The sequence below is a fragment of the Ammospiza nelsoni genome, chromosome 1 (assembly GCF_027579445.1).
Source record: "Ammospiza nelsoni isolate bAmmNel1 chromosome 1, bAmmNel1.pri, whole genome shotgun sequence".
Lineage (NCBI taxonomy): Eukaryota > Metazoa > Chordata > Aves > Passeriformes > Passerellidae > Ammospiza > Ammospiza nelsoni.
The window spans coordinates 2,969,907-2,992,871 of NC_080633.1; the positions used below are offsets into that span (position 1 = coordinate 2,969,907).

The 22,965-nt window shown below is 48.4% G+C and overlaps 1 protein-coding gene across 1 annotated transcript; it reads left to right on the forward strand.

Moving 5' to 3' along the window:
- The first annotated feature begins 1,204 nt into the window (after nucleotides 1-1,204).
- Nucleotides 1,205-22,538, forward strand: HHATL (hedgehog acyltransferase like). Its single transcript, XM_059488568.1, has 12 exons — nucleotides 1,205-1,423; nucleotides 3,044-3,194; nucleotides 3,826-3,893; nucleotides 4,721-4,834; nucleotides 5,770-5,964; nucleotides 7,509-7,718; nucleotides 12,219-12,390; nucleotides 13,736-13,880; nucleotides 14,220-14,255; nucleotides 15,863-16,064; nucleotides 19,300-19,441; nucleotides 21,423-22,538. The coding sequence occupies exons 2-12, from the start codon at nucleotides 3,089-3,091 to the stop codon at nucleotides 21,545-21,547; spliced, it is 1,515 nt and encodes a 504-aa protein (XP_059344551.1). The 5' UTR covers nucleotides 1,205-1,423; nucleotides 3,044-3,088; the 3' UTR covers nucleotides 21,548-22,538.
- Nucleotides 22,539-22,965: the final 427 nt, after the last annotated feature.

The window sequence follows — 22,965 nt, forward strand, 5'->3', positions numbered from 1 at the left end:
AATCATTAAAATATAACGTTTTTATAGAATGTCTGCCTTGTTTCTCCGTGCTGACCCCTCAGGCAGCCCAGGGATGCTCAGGGAGCCCCAGGGTGAGCTGTGCCCAGATGTCACAGGGCTTGGTGACAGATGTGGGCACAGGGCACCCTGAGATAACAGAGGCCACAACCCAGCCCTGTCCCTTCCCGTCCCCTGCTGGAACACCCCAAAGGGGTTTTGTAGAGATCCCAGGATCGTTAAGGCTGGAAAAGAGCTCTGAGACCATCGAATGCAAGTGCTAAACCATGGGATTTATAAAATCCAAATTTATACAATATAAAATTAATATAATATTACATTAATAAAATATAAGATTTTAATAAAATCTCTGCCTTGTTTCTCTGTGCTGACCCCTCAGGCAGCCCAGGGATGCTCAGGGAGCCCCAGGGTGAGCTGTGCCCAGATGTCACAGGGCTTGGTGACAGATGTGGGCACTGGGCACAGGCCTGGCCCTGAGGCTGAGCTGTGTTTGCCTACCCTGAGGTAACAGAGGCCACAACCCAGCCCTGCCCCTTCCTGTCCCCTCCTGGAACACCCCACGGGTGTTTTGTAGAGATCCCAGGATCGTTAAGGCTGGAAAAGAGCTCTGAGACCATCGAATCCAAGTGCTAAACCATGTCCCCAAAGTGCCACATCTACGGGATTTTTGGAGCACTTCAGGGATGGTGATTCCACCTGCACTGTTCCAGTGCCTGATAGCACTTTCAGTGAGGAGATTTTCAGTAATATCCAACTTAAATCTCCTCTGGCACATCTTGAGGCTGTTTCCTCTTGTCCTGACACTCCTTACCTGGCAGCAGGAGATGCTGCAGCCTCTGAGCCTCTCTTAGAATTAAACCCTGCCCAAGCTGAGCAGGAACCACACTTTATTTTGGCTCTGTACCTCAGTTTCCCCATCCCCACGCAATGATACCTTCCTTTGGAATAAGGTGATGGGGAAAACCTCTCCTAAAAGTGGTGATCCCGCGAGGGAGCCGGTCGCTGCCTGATGCTGTGGTTCCCAGGGCTCTCCCAGCCCGGCTCCCCTGGCTCGGGGCGAGTTTGGCAGCCAGCACGGGTCCTCTGAGCAGCTGCCGTGACAGACAGCTCCCGAGCCACCCCCCTCTGCAGCGCTGCTCTAAAATAAAAATACCTCCCGCCCGCTGCGCTCCACTCCCAGCCAAACTTCCTCCGGGGGCAAGCTGGGGGGGACGGCAGCCCAAAACCACCCGTGCCCCCCTCCCGGAGCCGGGCTCGGGGATGCTCTAGGGCAAACCGGCCGCCCCCAGACCCGCGGTGCTTGTCCCCTGTGTGTCCCCTGTCCCCCCGCTGCTGTCCCCACCGCGCCGCCGGACGCTGGATCCCCGACCCTCGCCCGCCTCCCCCCGCGGCCCCGGGGCTCAAGGTCAGTAGCGGGGAGCGGTGCGGGGCTGGGGGGACACGATGCGGGTGGTGACATTACAGAGGTGACACTTGCTGTCACATCTCCGTGTCCCCAGCGCCCGCCCGGGGGCCGGGAGGGAGCGGGGGTGAGGATGATGAAGATGATGAGTATGATGAAGATGATGAGGATGGTTCTGCCCTGCTGGGACCCCCCGAGCCTCCCTGGGCAGCTCGGAGCGATCAGAGTTAAAATCATCCGAGGGGTCCCCGCCTGCCCCCGAGGTTGGTCACCGCCTGCCGCCCGCTCCCTCGCTAAAGAGGAAAAAAAAAAAAAAAAAATGAAAAGAAGCTTTGAAAGCGTGGAAAGGAGGGGGGAAAAAGCTTTTTCCAGGCACGGGCGTGCGCGCCCTCCCGCCGCAGGGGCACCGCAGAGCGGGGGCAGCGCCCGCCCGCAGCGGCCCCGCACCGGGAGGGAGGGAGCGACAGCGGGGACAGCCCCGAAATTCCTCCTCGAGGAACCCGAAATTCACCCGTATGAACCCCAAATTCCGCCCGGAATGATCCCGAAAATCCGCCCGGAGGAACCCCAAATTCCGCCCGGGATGAACCCGAATTTTCCCCGGGATAAACTCCAAATTCCGCCCGGGATGAACCCGAAATTCCGCCCAGGATGGACCCGAAATTCCCCCCGGGAAGCGCGTTTGGTGCACGCCGGGGGGAGATGGGGTCATCCCGCATCGCTGCCAAGGACCTCCCCCAACCCCGCTGAAAAACCCCGGCGACCGAACATAAAATAAACGCTTAAAATGAAAACGATAACTTTAATATTATTTTAATTTTAACATTATTTAAATTTTAATATTATTTCAATTTTAACATTATTTTCATTTTAATTATTATTTTCATTTTAATGTGGAGTGATTTTAATAACCCCAGAAGCTTTTGCAAAGCGGATGCCAGAGCAGACAGAGGGTGATCGGGCGCCGTTTGCGCCTTAATCCCTTGAGCGCTCTCAGGGATGGTGGCAGGAGGTGCCAGCACCGGGGGTGTCCCTGTCCCCTCTCCCTTGTCCCCCGCAACCCCCTGCTCCTGTTTGGCAGCTGCCGGACACTCAGCCGGGGAGGCAAGGCACGTCGCGCCGAGGTTAATTAACCTCGGAGGAGTAATTAGCCCTTGGGCTAATTGCTGCTGATGCCGCAGCGGGCTCAGCCGTGTCTGCGGGCTCCTAAAGGCTCCTGGCAGGGGAAATTCGGGATCGCGGGGATTTGGGAGACCCGGAGGTTGGGCAAGGTGAGCAGGAGATGGAGAAACTCATCGGGTCCCCTCCATCAGTGCTGTCTCCGTGTCCTGGATCCCCTCCAGGGATCCAAGCAGGAATTAGAGGTGGAGGAAGCCCATCCCGGAGCAGCTCTGAACATCCCAGGGATAATGGGAAGAACAGGAACACCTGGCCCCAAATCCCGGCTGCTGGGTGGGGTTTGCAGGAACCTCTTTGCGCCTGAGTTGTGCCCTAGGTGTGACCCTTTTCTCCATCCCTTCAGCCTTCAGGGGTGGGGAGGAGCAGCAGGAATTTAGGGGATTTGAGGGACAGTTTTCTTCGTTTCTCCCCGGTTTTCCTCCCTCTGCTCTCTGCCTTGCCCAGGTGCGGATCCCTCCCTGGTGCCGGCCGGGGCTGTCACCTCCCACCATGGGGGTTAAGGCGACGCTCCCCAGCTACGAGCTGGGCTTCTATGCCCTCGTGGTGACCTGTGCCGTGCTCTACAGCGGCAGCGGCATCTTCGAGGCATCCAGAGGTAACGCTGCATCCCCTGGGAGGGGCAGAATGGGTGTCATCCCCTGGGAGGGGCAGAATGGGTGGCAGGCTGCTGCTTTTACAGCTGTTGATAGCACCAGCAGATCCCCGGCTTTAACCGCTGCAGAAAACAGCTTGGAAATCCTTTTTGAAGGGATTTTTGCCTGGTTGTCTCTTTGTCCCTATTTCCACTGTCACAGGTCTTCAGGTAGTGCCACACCAGGCAGCCACCACCGCCCTGCCTACACAAGGCTGATTCCCTTTGTTGTTTGGTTGGTTTTGGAGTTTTTTGTTTGTTTTGGTTTGGTTTTTTTGTTGGTTTGGTAGGTTTTGGTTTGTTTTTTGCTTTTTTTTGTGTTTGTTTGTTTTTTTTTGTTAGGAAGCCCACAAACCTGAAAACTTTACGGGATCAGCCAGGGAATGTGCAATGAGAAAAAGGCTTTGCTGAAAATTCCTGCAGAAACCTTCTGTCACTGACTCTTTTAGTTGTCTGTGGCAATCAGGCAATTTTGGGGTGGGGTGTTGAGCCCTGGTGGCTCATTATCACAATGATGAAGGTTCTGGGCTTGGCTTGAACCCAGATCCTATTTCGAAGAGCTGTTTGTCTCCCTGTAACTTTGGTTCTTTTGCAGACAGCATGAACAGAAAAGCTTTTCGGGATGGCATAAAGCCAGGCTGGCACTACTTTGGCAGGAAAATGGTGAGTGAGGAAGGGATTGGGCTTTTCTAGCTACAGACAGCTTGGGCAGTGGAGAAACACAGCTGAGTTTTCTGCTACTGACGAATTTCTGTGAGGTTCACCTGACTTGTATTTTTCTTCCTAAAGTAGTGGGGAAAATACCAGTCCTGCTGAAGCTTTGTGCAGGCTGACCTGGAACAGAGACTGGACAGAGCTAAAGAATAAAGCAGGGATTTATTCAAAGGATCTCCTCCATGGATGCACCTTGGGCAGCACCAGAGCCCAGCCAGGGCTGCACCCAAGATGAACCAAAATGGCCCCAAAATGCACGAGCGCTGCCGGGGTCTCTCCCTGGGATCAGTTCTGCTCCATTTGCACCTTGCAGTTCATTGTCCCATTGCAGCTTTAGCCCAGGCAGTCCCACCCTGCTTGTTTTTCTCTCTCCAGCCCACGGGGTTTGTGCTCTGGGGCTGAGATTTGGCTCATTTGTCCTTGGTGCCCAGCTGGAGCAGGAATTGTTTTGTCTCCCTGCTCTGTGCACAGAGCTCACCATGCCCTAATAGAGACTCACATCTCCCTGATATGAGCTCACCATCCCCTGATATGAAGCTCAGAACTCCACCCTAAAGCACAGAATCTGAAAATATAAAAGCTAAAACCTGAGGCATCACTGCGGGGCTGTGAATACTCCATTTTGTGTGTGCCAGGACGAGCAACCTCTGCACATCCCTCCTGGGGTTTTATGTCTGAGCTAAAGTGCTCAGGAGCCCTTGGGTGGAAAATGGGAAGGAAAAGCTCTAAAAGTTGTGGAGCTGGGGGCAGTAAAGTGCCTGGTGCTGCTCCTGCAGGATGTGGCTGATTTTGAGTGGGTGATGTGGTTCACCTCGTTCAGGAACATCATCATCTTCGCCCTCTCGGGACACGTCCTCTTCGGCAAGATCTGCTCCATGACCGTGCCACAGGTGAGCAGGGATTTGGGAGCACCACGGGTGGCCTGGGATCTGTGGAAGGGTCCTGGGTTTAGTGTTGCTGAAATGGCTCCCAAGGTATTGAAGAGTCCTTTTTTCTAGCTTCGCAACCAAAGAAGTCAAAATTCTTTGGCTTTGGCTTTTAAGGTTATTTTTTCTTATCTTATACATTCTTTCTCTGACCTGCTGAGATCTGTCCAGCAGGTCGGGTTGTGGCACACTGACCACCCCTGGGGTTGTGTTAACTTTTTATACCAAGATCTATCTGTACTTAATTTACAATAATTTTCCAATACCTATCACCTATGTTAGACAGTCTGTCTCTACTCTAAACCAATCCAGAAGTGTCACCATCACAGCAGAAGATGGAGGCCGAGAAGAAGGATAGGACACACCCAGATTCCTCCATCTTGCTTCTTGAACCCCCATTCTAAATCCCCAAAATTTTACTTTTTCACCCTGTGACAAATTCACTATCATTCTACTCAAACTCTTGTGACTTGTAAATCCTCACACAAAGTTGGGAACTGTTTCCATGGGCTAAAATCAAAGGCACAGGTGTTTGTGACTCCATGCCAAGGTCTTTGATCCCCTTGCCAGTGTCTTGAGCCCTCCAGGGCAGTCAGAGGAATGTCCTGGGTTCTGACAGAAGGGGTTTGGGGATGCTCTGGGCTTGGGACTCTGACAGAAGGGGTTTTGGGGATGCTCAGGGCTGTGACAGAAGGGGTTTGGGCATGTTCTGGGCTCGGGGCTCTGACAGGAGGGGTTTGTGGATTCTCTGGGCTTGAGGCTCTGACAGAAGGGGTTTGGGGGATGCTCAGGGCTCTGACAGGAGTGGTTTTGGGGTGTTCTGGGCTCAGGACTCTGACAGAAGGGGTTTTGGGGTGTTCTGGGCTCTCCCCACACTGACCCCACCGCTCTCTCCCCAGCACCGCGCTGTGATGTACATGATCTACGGGCTCCTGGCCGTGCTGGCCAGCATGGGGCTGCTCTACCTGATGATCATCCTGTCCCACTGCCTGCTCCTCTACTCGGTGGCCCTGGCCAAGCAGAAGTGGCTCTGCTACGTGGCCGGGCTCTGCTGCCTCGCCTCCTTCAAGGTGGAGCCCTTTGGCTCGTGGCAGGTGGGTCCTGTCCGTGTGTCTGTCCCATTCCCAGCCCACTGGTGTCCATCTCCTCGGGGTTATCCTCCAGAAGGACTCCTGGAGCAGCTCCACACCCTCGTGGCCGTTTCTCCTGGCTGCACCAGAGCTCTCACAGCATTTTGGAGGGAAGGGACTGTTGAGGTGTGAGCTTGGGAGTAATCCCACAGTGTTTGTCATGTTTTGGTGGCTTCATGCTGGTCCAAAACAAAGGAGATCTGAGTCCTTCTTGTGAAGGCTGACCTAGAACAGAGGCTAGACAGGGCTGAAGAATAAAGCAGAGATTTATTAAAAGGATCTCCTCAATGTATCCACCTTGGATCCATTTCTCAGCCTGTTGCTGCCCTGTGCCTTAGTTTCCCCATCTGTAACACAGAGCTGAGATGGATTCAGTGATGCCTATCTCTTAGGTCACAGCCTAGCTAAGATTTTATCTCACTGGTGGGTGGAGAGAAGCCCAGGAAGGATTTTGCCAAAATATTCAATCCCTTGGCAGGACAGTGCTGTCTCTCCCTGCCTCCAAAGGTGTGTTCCCTCCTTCTCTAACAATCCCAAAGCAATTGGCTCTGCTTTACTCTGTGGAGACACCTGTGACAGGGTGACATTGCCACCCAAACCAAAGCTGTGTGACCAGCAGCTGCTTGGTGACGTGGCCAAGAGGATCTGCCACTTCCTGACTGCCCTGAGCTGCAGGAGCCAGCTGGGAAATCGAGCCCCAGTTTTCTCTTTCCAGCTCATTAACTTGAGAGACAATTGGTGTCAGAGCATAATTAGAGGTTTTCCTTGAACTGAAAACTAAGCTGGCAGAGGTCAGGGTTAGAGGAGATGTCAGGAAAAAATTCCTCACTGTGAGGGTGGAAAAGGGGCCCTGGCAGAGGTGCCCAGAGAAGCTGTGGCTGCTCCTGGATCCCTGGAAGTGCCCAAGGCCGGGTTGGATGGGGCTGGGAGCAGCCTGGGATAGTGGAAGATGTCCCTGCCATGGCAGGGGAGGCACTGGATGGGTTTTGATGTCCCCTCAACCCACACAATTCTCTGCTGCCCCAGTGTGAGGGTGTTCACAGGGGTCCCAGGATAAGGGAAGAGATGAGAACCCTGACTCCATATTTCAGAAGGCTGATTTATTATTTTATGATATATATTATATTAAAAGAAAATAAGGTATTGAAACCATACTAAAAGAATAGAAGAAAGGATTTCATCAGAAGGCTTGAAGAAAAGGAATGATAACAAAAGCTCGTGACTCTCTGTCCGAGCCAGCTGAGTGTGATTGGCCATTAATTAGAAACAAGCAACATGGGCCAATCAAAGACGCACCAGTTGCATTCCAAGCAGCAGATAATCATTGTTTTTCTTTTCCTCTGAGGCTTCTCAGCTTCTCAGGAGAAAAATCCTGGCAAAAGGATTTTCCATAAAGTATCACAGCAACACCCCAGGATTGGTGTCCCCCACACAGCGAGGCAGCACAGAAGGGACACCACGTTCCTGGTGTTAATCTCTGTTTCTGTTAATCTCTGTTTCCTGCCCAGAGCGGGTTTGTGACGGGAGCTTTTGATCTCCAAGATGTGCTTTTCTACGGAGGCTGCACCTTCACCATCATGCGCTGCATGAGCTTCGCCCTCGAGAGCTCCCAGAAGGAGGAGGGCATCTACTCCATCTTCGACCTCCTCAAGTACAACTTCTACCTCCCCTTCTTCTTCTTCGGGCCTGTCATGACCTTCGACCAGTTCCATGCCCAGGTGAGTCACCCTGAAGCCAGGCTGGAGCAGGATCTCTCCCCAGAATTTATTTGCTCGGGGTCAGTGTCTGCAAAAACCCAACTTTTGCCACAGTGAGGGTGCAAATGATTGTAGAACTTCTTGTGGTCACTCTGTGAGTGTGTATTTCTGTGGGGAAGGGCATAAACTGATGGATTTTCAAACTTATTTTTTGGGGTTTTTTTTTGGCCACAATGGAAGGTCTTGCTGTGATGTCCTTGCTCCCTGGGCATCTGCACTGCTCCGTGCCTCAGTTTCCTTGTGTTGTCACCCCTGCCCCTTCATGGTGAGGGCCACACATGGGACCTCTGCATGCTGTGACAGCAAGGACATTTCTGTCTCCCATTTCTATCCAGCTGCTTCACTCAGGGATGGTTTGTATGTCTTTAGATCAAGTTATTTCTCAGGAAATGAACAAGATTGGGTGGAAGTCTGAGCTCCAGCAATCAGGGGCTCCATTAATACCCTGGTGCCCCAAGTCTTTGCCCGTTTCACACAACCAAGGGAGCTTTTGGATGAGCAGACTCCAAACAGAACTGGAAAACACCAGCAGAAGCCTGGGCTGGGACCTCTGGAGCTGTTCCACAGTCCAAGATCAAGGAAACCAGCAATGCTGTGTCACCCCTCACTCTTCCCACCTCAACCTTCTTCTGCACCACGGATCAGCCCTGGCCACCAGAGCAAGCTGGTGATGCTGGCAAAGGGAGGAGTTTGGTCAGCACTGGTGTGTGGAGGATTCCCACCACCACCCCCGGTTGCTTTTGCAGAAGAAGAGCCACACAGAGTTTTTGGACCCAAACTGATGCCGGGATATAAGAATGTTTTGGAAAAACATTTGTGGATTCAGAAGAAAAACCAGCCCAGGGCAGGGGAGAGCTCAGAGCCTCAGGGTGAGGAGAAGACTGAAGACTCACCAGCCCAGCACCTTCTCTCATATGTGGAGCTGTTTTGGTTGCCTAAGAAAGGGTTTGTGTGACCGTGTTCACAGGGGTCTCAGGATGAGGGAAGAGATGAGGATCTGACTCCATGTTCCAGAAGGCTGATTTATTATTTTATGATATATATTACATTAAAACTATACTAAAAGGATAGAAGAAAGGATTTCATCAGAAGGCTGGCTAAGCTAAGAACAGAATAGCAAAGAATGATAACAAAGGTTTGTGGCTCGGGCTCTGTGTCTGAACCAGCTGGGCTCTGATTGGCCATTAATTACAAACATCCATCCTGGGCCAATCAAAGCTCCACCTGTTGTATTCCACAGCAGCAGATAATCAATGTTTACATTTTGTTCCTGAGGCCTTTCAGCTTCTCAGGAGAAAAAATCCTAAGGAAAGGATTTTTCATAAAAGATGTCTGCAACAGGTTTGCACTGGGGTGTTTCCTCCAGGATGAGCCATGATCCCAGTCCTGCTCCTTGCCTGCTCTTCACCTGTGCAATTTACAACTTCATGATGCCTCTTAAAAGGAAAAAGAGCCCTCGGATCTTATTGGACATATTAAAAATTATTTTTGGTGCATTGGACTCTGAAGATCCTAAGTTCAGCTCTGGTGTCTCCATCAGAGATGCAGCCAGGTACCTACAAATGGGGACAGGAAACTCCTCATGTCTCCAACACCTGAACTCCCACTGCTCCTGCAGAGCTCCATCCAGGGGGAGTTTTATTCACTGCTCCTTTGCACAACCCCAAACCAGGCTGTCCAAAGGCACTTAATGAGCAATTCCCCTCTCTGCTGCTTCAAACCCCAAAGGCACAAGGATTAAAGTCCCCAGCCCCTCTCCCCCTGCCCTGGCCGGGGTCCTGGCTTGGCCTGGCCACCACTGCCATCTCCTGGCTACACCCCCCTGCACTGCTGGAGGTGAATTCTTAATTGTCCAAGAGCAATTAGGGCAGGAGGCAGGTGGAACCAGGGTGGGATGTATGGCCCTGTTAGAGATTGGATCTGTCCCTTTGCATCCTACTGGTCCTGCATCCTGGTGGAGCTCCTGCATTCCTATGTGAGATGGGAACTCATCTATACCAGGGCTTGGCCAGCCAAATTTGGGTGGAGAAGCATCTTTCTTGCTGAGATCAAGGGAACAAATCCCTTGATTTGGGTCTCAATTTTGATGTCTAGGGTTGGGAGTGTTGGTGACACAGCCCTGACCCCAAGAATGTGGTGGCCAAGTGCTGGCGCCACTCGCAGATGTGAGGACAAGAGCAAACAACCTCAAGTTGCACCAGGGAAGGTTTAAACAGGATAATAGGAATAATTTTGTCAAGGAAATGGTTGTTAAGCATTAGAACAGGCTCTCCAAGGCAGTGGTAGAGTCACTATCCCTGGAGGTGTTTCAGAGATGTGTACATGTGGTGCTTGGGGACAGGGTTTAGTGCTGGGTTAATGGTTGGGCTCGATGATCTTAATGGATTTTTCCAGCCTAAACCATCCTGAGATTCCGTGGGTTCTGTGCCCACCCACACATCTCCATGCCAGACCCTCTCCTTCCTCAGCTCAGGGTCCAGCGGCCTCTTTGTATCCTCAAAGAACCTGGTACTTAAAAGGCATGGAAAAAAAATCTGGCAAAGGCTTTAATTCTCAGGAATCATCTGGATTTGACAATAGGGCTGGTGCAGCAGCCTGTGGATTATGCAGGGAGAGCTCCCACCTCTTGCAGGGAATAAAGGGGAAGTAATAAACATAAGAGGATTTTCAATACAGCAGCGATTTTATGGCGATGCGGGGAAGCAAGGACATGGCTCTGCCCCGTGTAATCCTGAGAGCTCACTCTGGTGATGGTTATGTGACAATGAGCAGGGGTGTGACAGCTCCTGGAGGCAATCCCCAGGCCCTGTTTGTGCAGAACACAGCAAAAATGAAATCCCCACCAACTCAGGACAGCCCCTCAAGTGAGTCTCCCTCTGGTTTACAACAGGAATCTCCAGCAGAAACCTCAGCCATCATCAGTTCTCCTCCTCCTCCTCCCAAATGACCCTGGACAAAAGTACACCAGGCCCTGGCAGAGCTGTCAGGCTGGGATTCCAACCCTGGAATCCATCCTGGAGATGTGATGGGTGCAAGCATTTTCTCCCTCTTAGTGCCTTTTGGAAGGGGCTGTCCTTAAGCAAAGTTGATTTCCTGAGCGCACTGCTGCAGAAAGAGCACAAAACCCTGGGATCTCCCTGGTCAGAGTGGATTTCAGCCCACCTGGAGTCCCTGAGGACAGCCAGGCCTTTGACCACACACCTGCTCTGCTAGAAAACCCCTGGGAGCAGCAGGGTGATGCAGCAGGGACATCCCTGCTGTCCTCAGCCCTGCTGTGGGTGGGACGTGTCCTGCTCCTTGTGCATGTGCTCACCTCAGCCAGCCCTTGGGAATTCCATAGTGCAAATTTGGGCAACGTAGTCCACAGTGTGACCTTGTCCTGGTTTAGGGCAAATTTGGGAGAAAACCTCCAAAGGGGGCCCCTCTCCCCAGCAGTTTGGGAAGGATTCCTCAGAGAGAAGTGGAAAAAACCTGTTCATTTAACAGGCACAGCACCCCCAGCACACAGAATGAACAATACCGGGTGACACCACTCTGGAAAAGAATGACAAATTCAGAGTGTCTCTCTGGGGATGGTCGCTCTGTTATCAGTCCCTCAGGCACTGGGGCAGCTGCTGCCCAGAGTAGGCCCTGGGTAGGCCACAAGGTGCAAACTCTCGGTGTTCCCAGGGCCCAGTCCAGAGCAGGTTCGAGTAGGTCCAAAAAAGGAAAGGAAAAACAGTCCAGGAAGGAATTTGGACTGTTTAGCTAAACTAGCTAATGAGCAGAAGCAAAAAGCAAAAGCAGCACCATGTACTGCCCCATCTGCATGTCCCACCAGCCTTGGGGGAGTGGCTGATAGCAAAACCAAAACAAGACTTTCACTCTTCAGAGCCAGTCTTGAAGGCACAGAACATGCTATCAGCATAAACAGAACACGCAGAGGTGGATACAAGCATCATAACATCACCCTAGGACAGATGTCTAAAGGGGAATGATGAATCAATCCCTGTTTGGACCTTGACCGTCCTTGTGGATGAAGGAACAGCGCCCATCCTCTCCCTGGGCTCAGCCCTGCCCTGTGACTAAAATCTGAGGATGAGGGAAGAGACGAGGATCTGACTCCATGTTTCAGAAGGCTGATTTATTATTTTGTTATATATATTATATTAAAACTATACTAAAAGAATAGAAGAAAGGATTTCATCATAAGGCTAGCTAAGAATAGAATAAGAAGGAATGATATCAAAGGTTTGTGGCTTGGACTCTCTGTCCAAGCCAACTGACTGTGATTGGCCATTAATTAGAAACATCCATCATGAGCTAATCAAAGTTCCACCTGTTGCATTCCACAGCAGCAGATAATCAATGTTTCCATTTTGTTCCTGAGGCCTTTCAGCTTCTCAGGAGGAAAAATCCTAAGGAAAGGATTTTTCATGGAAAGATGTCTGCGACACTGCCCCTGTTTGTCCCTCCCTGCAGGTGAGCACCCGCGAGCTGAGGCGCAAGGACGACGAGATGAAGAGCATCCGCGTCAATGCCCTCCTCCACGTGGGGGCCATCGTGGCTGTGGACATCTTCTTCCACTTCTTCTACATCCTCACCCTCCCTTCTGACCTGAAGTTTGTGAACCGCCTCTCAGACTGGTCCTTGGGTGAGTGGCTGTGCTTGGGCACCTTCACCCCTGTGCTCAGCTCCAAGGCAGTGGGGAGGGATCCGGATCTCCATTCAACCCCCTTGAGAGGCTTTGGGAATGAATGCCTGTGTTGGACATGTTTGAGTAAAAAAAACCCTCATCCTCACTCTGGCCACGCACAGAGCTGGGTTGGGCAGCCCTGGAGGTTGGGTTGGAGGTTGAGTGGCTCTGGAAAGCACATGGTGCTGGTCTGACCTTTTCACAGTGTAAATTCTTTAGTTTGGTGTTTAGGAAGACGAGCACCAAGTTATTTTTGTTACTTTTGGACTGGGAGGGAGCTCAGCACCTCTAAAAAATCAGCAGGACAATGCAAACCACATGCAGCGATGCAAGGCCTGATTGGATGTAAGGAAAGTTGTCCACAGAGTGGTCAAACACTGGGAGAGGTGCCCAGAGAGGTTATGGATTGTCCCAAAAGAGTGTACTCAACACTCACATGTTCAATGTCCAGGGCAATGTAATCTCTACGTAAAGGTGGGTGTTCTCCAAGCATGGCTGGGCTAGAGACCTCCAGAAGGCAAATTCTCAAGATAAGAGATGGGAGCAGCACTAGCAGCTGGAGGGAGGGCTCCAGATGATCAAATCCATGTGTGATGGCAGCATTTCAGACACCACCACACAGCAGAGGCCAAGCAGGGGCTGGAAGAGCCTCATGTCTCTCCAGAGTGGCAGCTCGAGGTCAGGATAAAATGCTAATGCAACTGGAGTGGCACTAACATGGATTTAGGTGTCCCAAGAGCCCTGGCTGGATGGATCCCATGTTACTCCAGAGGGAGGTGAGCTCCTCTGACTGTCCTGACCATGGTGGGAGTGGTCAGATTTTCCCTTTATCTGGGAGCTGGATCCCACCAAGACAGGGGCATTTTAGCAGCTCTTTGCAGAGGTATTTGAAATCTTTAGGAGCTGTCCCTGCAGGGTTTGCTTCCCAGTGTCAGACACCTCTCTAAGTCAGAGGTTCTGACCCTGGCTCTGCTGTAGCATGATATCCATGGCCAGGTGGAGCTGGGGTGGGGGAAACTTTGATGGAGGTGCCAATAAAACCTCAGAGGCCAGACCTGAGAGCTGTGATGAGTTCATCACGGCTTAACAAGCCTCAGAGGGAAGGCACAATGATGGAATAAATTACTGTATAAACAGAATTTCTTGGACTACTAAGTCAAGCAGTTTGCTCCCTCAAACCCCAAGAAGAAATTCCTCTTTGATTCAAGCCTCTTTAAAAAATAGTTTTAAAATATTTCCTCTGCAGAAATCCTGATGCATTCCATGTTCTTTTTTCCCTGTTTGACTCCCATTTTTGCTCCAGCTGGCCTGGCCTACTCCAATCTGGTGTATGACTGGGTGAAGGCTGCTGTCATGTTTGGGGTCATCAACACCATTGCCAGACTGGACCACCTGGACCCACCCCAGCCCCCAAAATGCATCACCATGCTCTACATCTTTGCTGAAACGTGAGTACCCTGAAGGAAGAGTGATGGAGCTGGACAGGACATGTGTGGAGGGGAGGACACCTGGGCTGTCCTGGGCAGCTGCTCTGGGAGCTGGAGACCACCTGAAACCATAGCCTGGACCTGGCCAGAACCCAGGGAAATATTCTTAGGTGGGGAGAAATGGATAAGGAGAAAAGTTCAACCACGTCTCTAGTCGGATCTGTCCAAGGAAGGAGCCTGGAGGATTTCTGTGAGCAAGGTCCAAGATGTGCCTTGCCATGGCATTGGGTGTTTTATATGTTTCAACTGGTTTTTATTGTCATTGTGTGTTTTAACATGTTCTTACCATCTTATTTTCAGGCATTTTGACAGAGGGATTAATGACTGGCTGTGCAAGTAAGTGTTTTATCAACGACCTCTAGTCTGGTTCATCCATCCCAGAGCAATGAAGCATCACATGCTGTTCATCCCATAGCTGGGGTGTCCTCTCTTCTGGATAAATTCCACTGTTTGCTCTGTTTAGCCCCAAGCCCATTGAATTAATTGCACAAAGAGCAGCCCCTTCCTCCAAAGCTGGCAATAAAAGAGTGCTGTCCCAAAATCCCTTTAAGTCTGGTGGGTTTAGGGTTCCCCCAGAGGAGGAAGAGCCAGCTTTACATTTCTCCAGGAGGAAAGGGGAACTGAGTGCTGTAGCTCCATCTGCATCTTCCTCAGCCCTTCAGCTCCCTTCATCCATGAGTTCACACCAGCAAACCTCTGCTGAGAGGGGTGGTGGCTGCTTTGTGATAAAATCCTGAGCACCAGCACGTGTGAGAGACCCCAAGTTTTACCTGCCAGAGGGGGAAAGGTGGATATTTTCTCCTTGAGTATTTATAGGTTGTTAGGAACACAAGTCCCAAGCGGTTGAGGCACAGCAAAAATCAATTTATTGCCATAACATCCCTCCTGTTTTACTGGGATTATCTGGGCTGACCTCTCTGTGAGGAGCTTGGGAAAAGAAAGTCCAGAGGCATCTCCTGGACTACAGGGAGCACCAACCTGTGGTGGTGTTTGCAGGGGTCCCAGGATGAGGGAAGAGATGAGAATCTTGACTCCATGTGCTCAGAAGGCTGATTTATTATTTTATTATACATATTACATTAAAAGAAAATTATCTATTAAAACTATACTAAAGAATAGAAGAAAGTTATTTCATCAGAAGGCTTGGAAGGAATAGAATGGAATGATAATAAAATTTTGTGACTGACCAGAGTCCCAACACAGCTAGACTGTGATTTGCCATAAATTAAATTATATATTAAAACTAAATAATACATTAAAACTAAAGAATAGAAGAAAAGGATTTCATCAGAAGGCTAGCAAGCAAAAGGAAAAGGAATGATAATAAAATCTTGAGTGACCAGAGAGTCCGAGACAGCTGGCTGTGATTGGCCATTAATTAGAAACAACCACATGAGACCAATCCCAGATGCACCTGTTGCATTCCACAGCAGCAGATAATCATTGTTTACATTTAATTTCTGAGGCATCTCAGCTTCTCAGGAGAGAAAAATCCTAGCAAAAGGATTTTTCATAAAATATGTCCGTATATTTTCATAAATATATTTTATTTTATCATTATATATAATTTATAATTTATATATATAAATTATATATCATTTATATACTAAAAAGTAAAATAACTACAAAAAAATAAACAAAAAATTAAAATACAATACTATAAATTAATATATAATCATATATAGAATATTTTATCATTATATATAATTTATAATTTATATATATAAATTATATATCATTTATATATAAAAAGTAAAATAACTACAAAAATAAACGAAACTTAAAATACAATACTATAAATTAATAAATTATAATAATATATAATATTTTAACATATATAATTTATAATTTAGATATCATTATATAATTTTATAGGGTATAATATAGAAATTCATGTTATATAATTTATAGAAAAAACATTAACCACCTTCCCTGGCTTTTAGGTACGTGTATGACCACATTGGAGAGAACCACGACAACATCCTGAAGGAGCTGGTGGCCAGCATCACCACCTTTGCCATCACCACGCTCTGGCTGGGGCCCTGCCAGGTCGTTTACATCTGGTCCCTCGTCAACTGCTTCGGCCTCAACTTCGAGCTCTGGGTGCAGAAGTTCTTCCAGCTGGGGCCCTTTGCCAAGCTGGAGGTGAGGGCATGGGCATGGGGATGGGCATGGGGCCAGCTCTGGGGCTGGGAAATGTCTGTGCCTGGAGGGAGCTCACACTGGGTTGGAGGGGTCGGGTTTTTGGGTGAGGAAGAAGAGCAGAATCCCTGAGGATGCCATGGGGCTCCTGCCTGGAGATCTTTCCTGTGGCCTTCAAAATCATGGAATTTTTAAGGCTGGAAAACACCAGCAAGTCCAGCTGGACCACCACTGTGGTGGTGTTTGCAGGGGTCCCAGGATGAGGGAAGAGATGGGAATCTTGACTCCATGTTTCAGAAGGCTGATTTATTATTTTGTGATACATATTATATTAAAAGAAAATGATAGATTAAAATTATACTAAAAGAATAGAAGAAAGGATTTCATTAGAAAGCTAGCAAGGAAAGGAATGATGATAAAATTTTGTGACTGACCAGAGTCCCAACACAGCTGGCCCTGTGATTGGCCATTAATTAAAAACAACCACCTGAGCCAATCACAGATGCACCTGTTGCATTCCACAGCAGCAGATAATCAATGTTTACATTTTGTTCCTGAGGCCCCTCATCTTCTCAGGAGAAAAGATCCTGGCAAAAGGATTTTTCATAAAATATATCCATCACACACCACTATGTCCACCACTAAACCACATCCTTTAGTGCTGTATCCATGGGGGTTTTTTAACATTTCCAGGGATGGTGACATCCCTGGACAATCCTTGGGATCAGCCACTGAGCTGTGCAAGGGAAGTTCAGTCCTGGTGCTCTGTGTCCCCTCATTCCATGCACTTTGTCACCCACCCAGAGCAAACAAACTCCTGCCCATGTGCTGCTTCACAGGAATTCAGATTGGGGTGGAAATTCCAGAGGGAAAACAGAGGTCCAAGAGAAGCAGGAATGCATCTCCAGTGAGGCATCAAAGTGCCACAGATGGACAAAAAATATGAGATATCTGTCAATATCTGTCCTTGGGAATAGCTCTATGCATATGGGGGATATGCTGTGGGGAATATCCAGATCCTAGAGGGAAATGTTTGTGTATTTCCTTATGGGATTAATTTGTTCTTCTTGTTCCACAGAGCATCTTGGCGTTCTCAGTGGTTTTGATCTGATTTCTTTTGAAATCAAGTGTTTGGATGTTAGAACAAATTATTTTAAAGTAATAATAATTTAATAATAATTTCAATAATTTGTGCCTTTTGTTTGGGACCAAGGCGTCTCGGGGACATGCTGGAAAAAAACCTTTAAAACTTACACCCTGAAACCAATTGTCTTCCTATTAGAATCCTAAACACAAGAAACTCTCAGATCTTTAAACCTGTAAACTAAAGCTTAGAATTAAACTCAAGATTTAATGTAAAACCTTAAAAAAACCTTCCAACCTTAAATACTAAAACTAAAAATATAAATTTATAATTTAAAACAAAACCATGTTAAACTAAATTTTAAAAATTTAAAGTTTTAAAATATAAAACATTAAAATAACTGCATAAATAAACAAAAATTAAAATACAATACTATAAATTAATATATCATCATATATGTATAATATAATATAATATAATATAATATAATATAATATAATATAATATAATATAATATAATATAATATATAATTTATATGTCATTATATATATCAATTAACTAAAAACCACTATATTGCAAATCCATACAACAAAATATCTAAAAATTAAATAAAAACATAAATATTCCTGTTAAAAATATTTTATTAATCAATAACTCCTTAAACAATCTTATATCTAAAAATCTTAAAGTCTTCTAAACCATACTATAACAATATAAGTGGAATTCACCCTTCCTACCTATAAAAATAAATATGAAATAGATAAACCTCAGAAATAAAAAAAAATATTTATTTAAAATAATCAAAATAAAAAATAAGAAATAAAAAATATAATATAAAAAATATAAAATATAAACCACATAGAAAAAAATAAACCACAATTGAAAAATTCCATCTCAAATTCCTTCCAAAAAATATATTCCATCCATTAAAATAGAATGGAAGGAATATATTTTTGGAAGGAATTTGAGATGGGATTTATTATACAAATTGTATTTTTTTAATATATAAAAATATAATACAAATAAATATGTAAAATATTAACTACATATAAAAACAAATTATAAATATTTAATAATAATAATAATGAAATATAAAAATATAAACCCAATTCAAAAATCCCATCTCAAATTCCTTCTAAATAAATTATCATAAGTTTCTTTTTTCCCAATTTAAATCCTGCAGGCCCTAAATTAGTTAAAGATCTGCTTTGAATACAAACCGCGGAGAGAATCCTCCTGTTTGCTCTTCTGGTTGAACTCCTAATCAGATTTAGGCTCTGGAGGCAGTGAAATCCCCTTCCCTGCAGCACCACAATTCCCAGCCCTAAGTAGCCTGGGGGCTCTTTGAAATCTGCTCTAAACTTCATCCCTGCTCCACTCACAGCAGCTGATCCTGGAGATTATGTGCCACTGACAATTCCACTCTGCTGCTGTCATTGGCTTTTGAGCTTTTTTTTTTTTTTCTCTCTTTAATTCCTAGGAAACTATTTTTAACGGGAGCCAGGAGTGATTTGCATGTAGGGCTAATAATAATCCTGGGATACAACAGATTCTTCTGCCTTGAGGAGTGGCAAGAGGTGGAGAAAGCAGGACTCAACCATTTCATTTTAAAGAGAATCTGAGAGAGCTGGAGAAGGACTTGTGACAAGGATGTGGAGGGACAGGACAAGGAGAAATGGATTTAAACTGACAGAAGGAAGGGTTAGATGGGATATTGGGAAGAAATTCTTCCCTGGGAGGGTGGGCAGGCCCTGGTACAGGATGCCCAGAGAACCTGTGGTTGTTTCTGGATCCCTGAAAGTGCCCAAGGCCAGGTTGGACAAGGCTTGGATCACCCTGGGACAATGGAAGGTGTCCCTGCCATGGCAGGAGGTGGAATGGATGATCTTTAAGATTCCTTCCAACCCAAACCCTTCCATGTGTCTGTGATTCTACAATTACCCTGAAACTGTGTCTAACATCTTGACCTTGCCCATGGGACCCAGCCCAGGGTCCCTAAATCAGCTGAGCACTTCTGTCCTTTCCTTGTCCTTTCATTTCTTCATTCCAGAGGCACTGAAAGCTGCCTCCCCTCTGGGATCCCAGCTGGGGTTGTCCCAGTCACCCCCTTCTCCTTAGAGACCCTTTTCCCTCTGCTCCTCTCTCCCGCACAGGCCAAGCTGTCAGGGGCCATGTCTCGGCGGATCAGGGCAGCTTTTGGGGCTGTGAACTTCTGGGCCATCGTCCTCTACAACATCCTGGCCCTCAACAGCCTGGAGTTTGCTCTGCTGGTGACCAAGAGACTGCTCGTGATGGGTAAGGTGCTGCCAGCCTTCCCCACTGAGACACCCCTGTCTGAGCTGCTATGGAAGCTGAGCACTGGGATCTTGGATCCTTCGGGGTCCAAAGTGCACTGACCACTGTTTTGTGATGTGGCTGCTCCAAATGTCCTTAATTCTTCTGCAAAAAGTGGTTTCTTAGCCCCCTGTGTGTTCTGGGGTGCCAGCTGCCTGCCAGGTGTGCTTGTACAGCTCCTGGCACAGCCTGAGCCTGGTTCAGCCTCCATGAAGCACTGCAGAGGTCACGTTCACCTCACCAAGCAGGGCTGAGTCCCTGCCTATGAAATCCCCTTGCTGGAGAAAGGGATTGAACTATCCTGCCTCATTTCCTCTGCTCCAGCAGATATTCTGCATCATCCCAAAGGTGACAGGTACAAATCCTCATCCTGCTGTACATATCTTGGTTTGGAAAGACAGGAGTCTGCTAAGGAAGGCAGGAGCCTCCCCTGAAATGGAGAATGTAAACCCTCCCCACCCTTCCAAATTGCTATAAATTTTAAATTAAGGGGCTCAGGCAAAAATATGGGAGCAGGAAATAACAGTTCTTTAATGGAGAAGACAATAAAAGGATAAAATAAACAATGCAGTACACTAAAACAACACTGACAGAGTCAGAACCCAACCTGACACCCTGTGGGTCAGGGTGTTGGTGGCAGTCCCATTGGAATTGTGGCTCAGCCCTCCTGCAGTGTCAGGGGTGGTTCTGCTGGAGCAGGGATCCTGTACAGAAGGATGGATTCTTCCTCTGAAGATCCAGGGGAAGGAGAGGCAGCTGCTGTTCCTCTGGGGAATCCAGCGGAGAAGCCGTGCTGGTGTTCTAGAATCTCCAGATTATATCCAGGTAGGAATGCTTGGCTCCTCCCTCTGGGCTCACATCTCCCAATGGGATGCTGTAGTTCTTATCATTTCTTATTTAATGCAGTGACATTCAATAGCTGTTATCAGCAGATGTCCTCCCAGAGGGAGGAGTGATTGTGATCACTCAAAGAGAGAGATAAGGAAAAATGCCCCCTTGACAAAAGACAACTGCCATACAGATAGTAACAGAATACATCTTGCCTTACAATCTGGAACAGTACATTTCTAATCAGTGGATTGTGGCACTGTTCTGAAGCCTTCTTGAGCTGCCCAGGGTATAAATAGCCCTGAGGAGCCCTCTCTGGGATGGGGATGGATAATGTCACACTCGCTGTGCCAGGAGTGCCTGCCCGCTGAGCTCGCTGGCTTTTGCTGGCTGCGTTATTCATTGCACAGCTCCTGTTTTAGCAGGAGCAAACCCTGGGCCCACCCCTCTGCTGTGGAGACCAGATTTGTGATTGCAAACACCGTCAGACCCTTCTGAAGAGGAGGGAGGGCTCTGTCACTGACGTAGGTGATAAAAATATGTATTTTCCTGGGCAGACACTGTGTGCCCATGAAGTGCAAGACAAGGAGACTTCAAAGCAGTGCCACAATGCACTGATTAGACATGTACAGACTGCAGCATGAGGATTTGTACCTGTCACCTTTAGGATGAGGCAGGGTGTCTGCTGGAGCAAAGGAAATGAGGCAGGACAAGGCTGGGGTTGATCTCAGCATCAGTGGGGCCCAAAGCTTCCAGAAGGTCACAGAGCTGAGCAACGATGGACATGGGCAGGTTCAATGGGCAGAAAGTCAACCATGACTTCTGAACTTGGGGAGAAGAAGGATTTTGGGAGGTAAGAGGGGCTCAAAACCCCTCCAGCATGTCCCCACTGCAGTCCACTGTGCCTTGGTGGGTTCAGCTTCACCTCAAATCCAACCCTGAGCATTTCCCTCTTGCTGAAGCCGCAGGGCTGGATCGATGACAAAACATGTCAGTGGCCACCATGATCTTGTGGGACCTCCCAAGCCCACCTGAGAGGCAGCTGTGCTGGGGTGAAGAACTGACCTGGTTAGGCCAGCACAGCTGCATGACCAGGTCTCCCTCCCTGCCCTAGGTTTCCCTGAGAGCACCTTGTCCATCTGGTTCATCACCTACTGCGGCGTGCAGCTGATCAAGGAGCGCGAGCGCATCCTGGCCATCCAGGAGGAGGAGAAGGGGGACAAGGCCAAGCTGGAGTAGGGGAGCCTTGTCCTGGAGCTTCACCTCCCTTCCAGCCACTGCTGCCAGGCCAGGCCCCATTCAGGGCTCTCCAAGCCCTCCTGACAATCGGACTGCTGTAGCTCATCCACGTAGACGTCACCTGGAAGGCACAGGTCACCCCCTTGCTGCAGGGAAGGTTTTCCATCAGGCACAGTGGGTGTTTCACAGTCTCCCCAGGCGTGGCAGGATGCTGAGGCAGCTCCCAGGATGTTTTTTCCATGCCAGAGCCATCCCTGTTGTTTTCCTGACCCTCTGAAGTGTGCAGGCTCAGAGATTTCACCCCCTGCTTCCCTTGGTGCACCAGCACTGGGCTCCCCCTCAGCCCTTGTCTCCCAGAGGAGACTCTCCAGGCCCCATGGCTGGAGGTTTTAGGGCCTGCACTGCTGGATCTGTGACTACCCTGCTGTGACACGTGTCCTGGGACTCAAGCCAAACCCCACCTCCGTTTTTTACATGCTATGGACAAAGGTCTAAGCTCACATTCCTGCCCATGGCTGAGGGACAGAAGGTGCTGCAGCCACCCCTTGCTCACCTCCATCCCTTTCCTCAGCTGCCTTTGGTGTGCACAGCCCAGTGAGCACACAGCTGAGCACAATCCAAGGAGAAAAACCCCAGGTGAAGGTCAGGGAGTGGGGCTGGGTGGTGGAGGGAAAGCCCATGGGAGCCTCCTTGGAGAATCAGACTTTGGGAGCGTGTGAAACACAGTGCCTTGGGGAAAAGGTGGGTTTGTGACACAGAAATAGCTCTCTTGCACTTTACAGTAACTCTCAGTGGCCTTATGTCTGAGTTCTCTCTGTCTGGGGGCAGGACCCACACCCTCTGCAGTGGGGCTGAGACCTTGGTGCATCCCCCTGGGGGAAGCAGGATGGGTTCTTGCCAGCTTTCAGCTCTGCCAAAGCATTTTGTGGAGTCCCTGGTAAATGTCTCTTATTTATGTAGCCAATAAATAAATGTTGGATAACTCTGGCAACTGCTGCTTATCCCTGTCAATGCTGCTGGCTGCAGGAGACACCCCTGGAAATACCTGAGCTGAGAGGATCTGTTTGCAGGTCTTTACCTGCCCCCCAAAAAAGTGACACAGGACATTTGTGACTTCAGCAGAAACCCATTTGTCATCACCAGACTGAAGGTTGGGCTGCAGCTGGATTCATATTCACCTTTATTTTGACTCTGCTTTTGTACATATTTTGATCCTGTGGCCAGCAAATTTCACCTATGTGGGTTTTGGATTAGAAGCCAGGTTGGTTTTACTGCCAACAATGTTGGGAGTAAGGGGCAAGCATTGGGCCTTGGTGGCACCTTGTCACATCCCTTTTTGACACATCTGTCACTGCTGGACTTTTCACAGATGTTTCGTGGCATCTCCATTATTTCAGATTTACTTTTTCCATCAAACC